This window comes from Cucumis melo, chromosome 10, assembly GCF_025177605.1.
Source record: "Cucumis melo cultivar AY chromosome 10, USDA_Cmelo_AY_1.0, whole genome shotgun sequence".
Taxonomy (NCBI): domain Eukaryota; kingdom Viridiplantae; phylum Streptophyta; class Magnoliopsida; order Cucurbitales; family Cucurbitaceae; genus Cucumis; species Cucumis melo.
Window position 1 is genome coordinate 7,716,640 of NC_066866.1, and position 8,435 is coordinate 7,725,074.

The 8,435-nt window shown below is 32.1% G+C and overlaps 1 protein-coding gene across 1 annotated transcript; it reads left to right on the top strand.

The window, feature by feature from the left end:
- On the top strand, positions 1–4,950 carry LOC103500264 (cucumisin-like). Its single transcript, XM_008463507.3, has 10 exons — positions 1–128; positions 354–442; positions 593–687; positions 800–1,046; positions 1,549–2,062; positions 2,508–2,611; positions 2,914–3,135; positions 3,254–3,365; positions 3,687–3,900; positions 4,170–4,950. The coding sequence occupies exons 1-10, from the start codon at positions 9–11 to the stop codon at positions 4,700–4,702; spliced, it is 2,250 nt and encodes a 749-aa protein (XP_008461729.3). The 5' UTR covers positions 1–8; the 3' UTR covers positions 4,703–4,950.
- Positions 4,951–8,435: the final 3,485 nt, after the last annotated feature.

Sequence of the window (8,435 nt, forward strand, 5' to 3'; positions counted from 1 at the left end):
TTCCACTAATGAGAATGATAAGTAGAAGAAGTATGTCTTCTTCTCTCGTCTTCAAGTTCGTTGTCTTTTCTAGCCTTTTCTGTAGTTTGCTTGCTTCTGGCTTGGATTCCGACAATGATGGTCGAAAGGTATATATAAAATGATATTTGACGCTCCACCATAGCTATTCATCCCCTCTTCCTTCTTATATTCCTGTTAAAAAACAGTGAGAAAACAAAATTATAGTTTTCAAAAACCAAATAATTATAACGAGGGGCAGTAAATAAGCTTTGTAGCTCCACCCAAGCTAGACCAAAACATAACATTATTTTCATCTACTTTTGTACTTATATGCGTAAAATGAAACCTCGCAGATTTATATTGTGTATATGGGGAACAAGCCGGAGGATTCAGCTTCCACTCCTTCACATCACATGAGAATGTTGGAAGAAGTGGTTGGCAGGTTTTCATATACATTTGTCATTGTTTTTTTTTCACAATTAATTATTATTAATTAACAAAGTTTTTCACTTAATTTACCATGAAAACATACATTAATTAACTAAACTGATGTAATAATTAATTAATCAAACTTTTAATTCATGTTTTCCAGCTCATTTGCTCCAGAAGCTCTACTCCACAGCTACAAGAGAAGTTTCAATGGATTTGTGGTAAAGCTCACTGAAGAAGAAGCTCAAAAAATTTCAGGTAAATATGATCATTCCAAAACATTAGTTAATTTAATTTAAATATTAGCCATCAAATTAAAGATATTTTCCATATATATAATTAACTTTTTGGGATTTGTGAATACTTTCAGCTAAGGAAAATGTTGTGTCTGTGTTTCCAAATGAAAAGAAACATCTTCATACGACAAGATCGTGGGATTTCATGGGTTTTACACAAAATGTTCCTCGTGTAAAACAAGTTGAAAGCAACATAGTTGTCGGAGTTTTGGACTCTGGAATTTGGCCAGAGTCTCCTAGCTTTAGTGATGTTGGTTATGGCCCTCCACCCGCTAAATGGAAGGGCGCCTGCCAAACCTCTGCTAACTTCCGTTGCAACAGGTAAAAATGTGTTCTTATGCATTTAGAAATCAGTTAAAACAAAACTTTGTGATTAAATAAATTAAAGTTTTGATCTTTACTTTCTTTTTATAATTTAGTTTGCAAGTTCTTTTAAAGCTATAATTTCGTTTTTTTGTACTCAAGATTCTTTTAACAATTAAGTCCTTCCAATCATGATGTTATAAATATTAAGAGGTTGACTTTGACAAAACTAAAATAGTGGTCCATTTTCTATAAAGAATGTATAATTTTTGGAATATCAACTCACTACGTGTTAAGCTCTATCAATTTTATAGTGGGTTTCTTTATTTTATTTTATCATGAGTGGCTTATTTGTTATGTTATTAGAGTATTTTCAACTCAATTAAATATGTAGAAAAAGATAAACTTAAAACTTAAAACCAAAGTTTTGAAAATTGATTCAAACATTAGGGATCAAAATGTATTTTCTTTTAAAGCTTAGAATAATGACTGATCGAAAATATGTGAACCTAATTGTTAGAAAAATCATTGGAGCTCGAGCATATCGTAGCGACAAATTCTTTCCTCCGGAAGACATTAAAAGTCCAAGAGATTCAGACGGTCACGGGACACACACCGCATCGACAGTGGCCGGAGGTCTTGTGAATCAAGCGAGTTTGTACGGTCTTGCAAGCGGCACAGCCAGAGGAGGGGTTCCCTCTGCACGCATTGCGGTGTACAAGATATGTTGGTCCGATGGGTGTTACGATGCCGACATTCTTGCGGCATTCGACGACGCAATCGCGGACGGTGTCGATATCATATCTCTCTCAGTTGGAGGGAACAGACCCAAATATTACTTCAATGATTCAATTGCCATTGGAGCTTTCCACTCGATGAAGCATGGAATATTGACCTCCAACTCTGCTGGAAATGATGGTCCTGACTACTTCACCATTAGAAATTTCTCTCCATGGTCTCTTTCTGTGGCTGCAAGCTCCATTGATAGAAAGTTGGTGTCAAGAGTGCAGCTTGGCAACAAGAATATTTATCAGGTATATTGATTTCTTTTCTTGTCTCGTATGTCTTAATCTTTATCTCCATATAAGATTCCCTCATGAAACGATGCAAGATCTATACTTTTTCTTAGATTTGAATTTTGATTAATAACACAAAATAATATGATCCTAGTGTCATGGATGCAACCATACTGGCACTAATTTATTGGATCCCATCAGAAGTGAAACGTGTTTGAATGAAATCAACACTTTATTAACTAAATATAACAAATTTTGTACTTCGTAATAAATATTTGTGGCAATCTCGCTCGTTTGGGGTACCGGCCATGATGAAAGGTGCTATCTAGATGTATCAACTTCGGTGTGCACTTACTGATCTTTTTCTTAATTATTTTTTAAAAAAATATTTCATAATAATGTTAGATCAGGATTATCAACAATTAATTTTGATAACTATTAACAAAGTAATTTTGGGGTGCAGGGATATACAATTAACACATTTGATCTTAAAGGAAAACAATATCCCCTCATTTATGCTGGAAGTGCTCCCAATATCTCTGGAGGATTCACTGGCTCTAGCTCCAGGTAACCAAAAGGAGACCAAATCAAAATTATAATTCTACTCTTACAAATATAATTAATATTATGAATTCAACAAATAAAGATCAAGAAAAAGTCTACACAGATATTTAGCTGGGTTGTTCTTTGATCTAAGATCATATAGAGTAATTCTCTAAAACCCTAGCGTCAAAACCATTACCTCGTACCTGGTTGTTCAAAGTGTTAAACATCAAATTCAAGACACAAACGATTAATTTATAGGAATACTGGTTATGGGGTTAATTCCTTATACTAACATTATTTTTCACTTATTCTTCGAAAAACAGATTTTGCTCCAGAAACTCAGTGGATCGCAACTTGGTGAAGGGAAAAATCGTTCTTTGTGACTCTGTATTGTCTCCTGCAACATTTGTCTCCTTGAATGGCGCAATGGGTGTTGTTATGAATGATCTTGGAGTGAAGGATAATGCAAGATCCTATCCCTTGCCTTCCTCCTACCTCAAACAGGTCGACGGCAACAACATCAAAACCTACATGGATCGAAACAAGTATGTTTCGATGACACAGCCCTTTCGTAAATTTAAGATCTCAATATATAATTAAATCCTTATAGATCTCTACATGTTTTGATATTGACATTGCTTCGTATTATATTTCAATTAACAGATTTCCAACTGCAACCATTTTGAAGAGTAATGCAGTGAATGATACATCAGCTCCTTGGATTGTTTCTTTCTCCTCCAGAGGACCCAATCCGGAAACCTACGACATACTTAAGGTTAATTGACGTCCCATTTGATTAACGATTTTGCTTTTAGTTTTTGTTTTGAAGTTTGTATTTGCTTCCTTATAATTGCTTTAGCATGGTTCTCAAATTTTTTAAAAACTAAAGAAAAGTAACCTTTAGAAACTTGTTTTATCTTTTAACAAATATAAAAGTTATAGTGCACAAAATATGAGCAAACAATAATATTTTTCAAAAGCTAAAAACTGAAAATAAAATAGTTATCGAACAAGAGTGCACTTTTTGTATATATATATTGGTCACAGTTTGTTTAAGATCCTTAGTTACATTTTTTTTTAATTTTGTAATATGCAGCCGGATTTGACTGCCCCAGGAGTTGAAATTCTTGCAGCATGGTCTCCAATTGCGACGGTTTCCAGCGGAGTTAGAGATTCAAGGACGACGCTCTATAATATAATTTCAGGGACGTCGATGTCTTGCCCGCATGCTACTGCAGCTGCTGTGTATGTAAAAACATTCCATCCTACATGGTCTCCTGCAGCCATCAAATCCGCCCTCATGACAACTGGTAATGGCAAACAAGACATTTAACTCAAAATTATATTCTTACAAAATATGGTGCATCCTAGATTGTACCCTCTCTTTTGCAGCTCATACAGCCATCCAACCACGTTTTCCTTCGTTAAAATATTTTTAGTCGTCTTATTGTGTGTGGTTGGAGTGAGCGGTAAAACCATGAGTGCAATCCAGGATGCATCTAATTATTATAGAATAATCTTGACATTGCAAATAAATTCCCCACTTTTAACATATGTGTCAATTCATTATTTTTTTCAGCTACTCCCTTGAATGCCAAACTCAATACCCAAGTAGAGTTTGCATATGGTGCAGGCCATATCAACCCACTCAAGGCAGTACATCCAGGGTTATTGTACGACGCGTATGAACGCGACTACGTTAGATTTTTGTGTGGCCAAGGTTACACCACTGCCATGGTTCGTCGCCTCTCAGGCGACAACAGTTTTTGCAGTCGCGCCAACTCCGGTCGAGTTTGGGATCTAAACTATCCTTCTTTTGCTCTTTCTTCCACCAGTGCACAATCCTTCAACCAATTCTTCCGAAGAACTGTCACAAACGTTGGATCGAAAGTTTCAACATATAGAGCTAAGGTTGTTGGTGCCCCCCGAGGGCTTTCAATCACTGTGAACCCTCCGGTTCTGTCATTCAATGCTATTGGACAGAAGAAATCTTTTACGTTGACAATTCGCGGGTCAATCCGTCAATCTATAGTCTCTGCTTCTTTAATGTGGAGTGATGGTTATCATAATGTGAGAAGCCCAATCACAGTATTTGTTGTTGGTACAGCTTAAGTTTTGTTTGTATTTTTAATTCGAAGTTTGAAACTTTGTATGCCATTCTTTACATGTTGAAAAGGTAAAGAGAATAAGGATTTGTGTTGATGTCATGCATTGTAACTTAAATTTACTTTGCACATTGTAACTTTGGTCTTCCTATCTTTGTAGGTTAATTAATTGTTTATTATTATAATATTTGTTATTTTTCTGTAAGTGTGTCCAAAATAAATAAATAAATAAATAATATATTGTACAACGACAAATAGATCCGGGAGGATTTGAACCTCTAACCGTCCTAAAAGGAGATAGCACATATATAGCTAATTATGATTGTTCAACTACAATCACTTTTGGTTGTGTTGCTATATTTGGCAGATGAATTGATTTGGTCGTCCAAATTTGTGACAAATAAATTACCAAACTCACACGAAGCACTAGTCTTAGTAGTAAGTTCTAATCTCTCAAACTAAATAATTTCCAACCAAGGTAATCGAAGGGGAGTTTTCATGAAGTTGATTTGCCTAGCTTGGGTTATAATTATGTCTAGTCCCCATCCAAAGAATTTATTCATTGAGCTATCATCACTTATCTATATGCAATCTTCACCTAACCAATTTTAATTACTTGAGATAACAAAATTGTCTCAAGGTTCTTATTGTCCTAATCCAATTATACAATTAAGTATGCATAATTCAATTTTCCAAAAGTATTAAGATTAAGAGATCCTTAGGTTGGAATGAGTCTAATTGACAATCATTAGGTTCAGTTCTAGATTAGTTAAAATAATGCTCATCAAAATAGATTAACAAGCTAACCTAACCCTATTGCTTCTAACTATAATCTTATCCAATTGTCATGAGTCAAAGATTCAATGTAAGAAGAAGTTATACATTCTCCATGCGTTTGAATATATAACAAAATATATTTCAAATATAGAATCGAAACCAAATATTACATCAAACAAGTTCAAGCGCTCATAAATTTAAAGGAACAAAAGGGAGATTTCTAAAAACCCAAGCTATAATAAGTACCTTAGCCTCACATCCACATGTCGGATGATGAGGAAGTGTTCAAAACAAAACTGGACCGAAAGATGTCAGAAAATATAAGAGAAGCGGCTGGAATCAAAGGTAGGATTGGTTGGCAGAAGAAAAGAGCATTTATAAATTTGTCGTGGTTCCGGATGGTCTCTAGGTGTGCAAATATTTCGGAGCATCGCAACATTCTAGGACGGCGCCGTGGGCTTTTCACAGATCTATCTTACGTGTCGTTGGGGCACCGTAGAGCTACAAGACAAAACCAAAAGGCTTCTTTTCTTTAGCATTTGCCTTGGTTGATGCCAAATGACCTGTTATTTGCCCAAATTAGCTCTAAATCGACATCGGCTCCAAAATTTACCTTCGAATCGCTAAACACCAATAAAATAGTCGATCAATAATGTAAAATCAGGGATCGAACTTGAATTAAGCAGAAATGGATAGCATATATATTTTAGACGATATATCATATATATCTAGAACTCAAATATGTACACTATCTAATACCAATGACAATGATCTTTGTTGTTGGTTGGTCATTTAGCTTGATTGTTTGAGTGAAACTAAAAGCAAAACCATGAGCGAGTGGTTTGTTTAAGCTGTCCAACACAGTGAAATTAATATTAATTAGGAGGGGAAAATGACATTACAAAATTTTTTAACATGGCAGAATCATCCTTCCTAATTCACACAAGCATGTTGGGGCTACCCAGGTTCAACCTAGACTACACATGATCTCATGCATCGCATTTTCAATACAAAGCAAAGAAAAATGTAAAATTCATTTTAACAAAAGTTGTCACCGGATAGCTTTTTGTTGGTTTTTTTTCCTACTCTGCACCAGAGATAGTGCATTGCAAGTTTTTTTAAAAAGGAAAATAATTTTATCAAAATTTTAAGACTCCTCCCTTGTAATTAATTTGAATATTTGATCAGTGAAATTAAACCCATATTTATTCATAAGAAAGTGATATTTACAAAGGTTCAATAATTGCTCAAGTTCAAGACTATATGCTCCTCATAACATGTTAAATCGTACATAATCCAAAACAAAAAGATGATGAGCTATGGTCATTTTATTATGTCGTTGCTTTAACATTATATATGAGGACAAAAAGGTTGTTTTTGATTAAAATGTTGTCGATAACTGATTTACGGATATTTCATGGATGTTATGGAAATTTATAAAAGTATTGTGATTTTTTTTCTCTTTTTCGAAAGTTTAGAACAAACCATTATTTAAGTAATAGTCTTTAAATATAAATAAATAATTAGAAATAAAATAGAGGAATTATCAAAAATTACAATTTTGACAAAATATTTACAAAATGTAACAAAATTTCAAATTATATCAATAATAGATAATAGATCACATTGATAGACATTAATATACTTCTATCACTAACATTGATAAACAGTGATAAAAGTTTGTTATATTTTGTAAATATTTTAGTTTATTTTACTATAATTGAAAATGCCCAGCAAAATATGATTGGCAATGAAATAATAGATAATAATAAAGATCGAAAAATGAATATGTCATTGATAAAGTCTTTTAATCATACAAATAGGAATGTCTATGTAACGCCCCAAAAATTTAGATAATTTATTGGACTTATTTTGAATCCATTTAATGAGAATTATTTGATTTATGTGGGAATTGAAATTAATTAAATATTTCTTGGATGAATATTTAATTAATTAGAGGTTTTGGCATGTGGTGTTTGTTAAGTTTTTGTTTAAATGGTAGGTTAAGAGGATTAAGTAAAGTTGTGGATTTTTAGTGTTGTTGAAGTTGAATTTAATTAAATAATTATGGATGTTATTTAATTAAATTGTCGAGTGAAAAGTTTGTTGGAGATTTAATAATTATATGTATATGTGGAAATATATATACAATTATTATGTTAATGGAAAAGATAATTATATTTGTTGAAATATAATTATTTAAGGAAAAGATAATTATTTTGGAGAAAGAATATTTAGTAAGGAGAAAAAGTAAAATAATTATATTTTGGAAAAATACAATTATTTGTAAAAGGATAATTACTTTGGAGAAAGATAAACAATAATTAATTATTGTGGGAGATAATTAATTATTTTGGAGAAAGATAAATAATAGTTAATTATTGTGGAAGATAATTAATTACTTTGGAGAAAGATAAATAATAATTAATTATTGTGGAAGATAATTATTTATTTTGAAGAAAGATAAATAATAATTAGTTATTGGGGAAGATAATTAATTATTATGTAGAAAGATAAATATTGTTTATGGAGTGAAGTTGTTATGGTTGAGTTAAGATAATTCATGTTGGAAGTTATAAGTGATTTATTGGAAAAGATTTGATTGATTAAATTAATTGAGGACTTAAGTTAATTTGAGATTTTGGAGGGAAAAGTTAGTTTTGGTGGAATTGTAATTAATAATTTGGAAAAGTGTAGTTAATTATATTATGGAATATAATTATATTTATTTGGAAAAGAAAATAATCCATGAAGAGAGAGATGATTGATTTTGATTGGACGAAAAAGATATATATTTATAAGAGAGAATAATGGTTTAAATAAATATATATTTATTGTAGATTTTGGTGAGAGAAAAATAATAATAATAAAGAAGTATTATTATTATTATTAATGGTTATAAATGCCTAAGATTAAGGCATTTATTTAGGAAAGATAATGGGAATAAAGATATATGTATATTT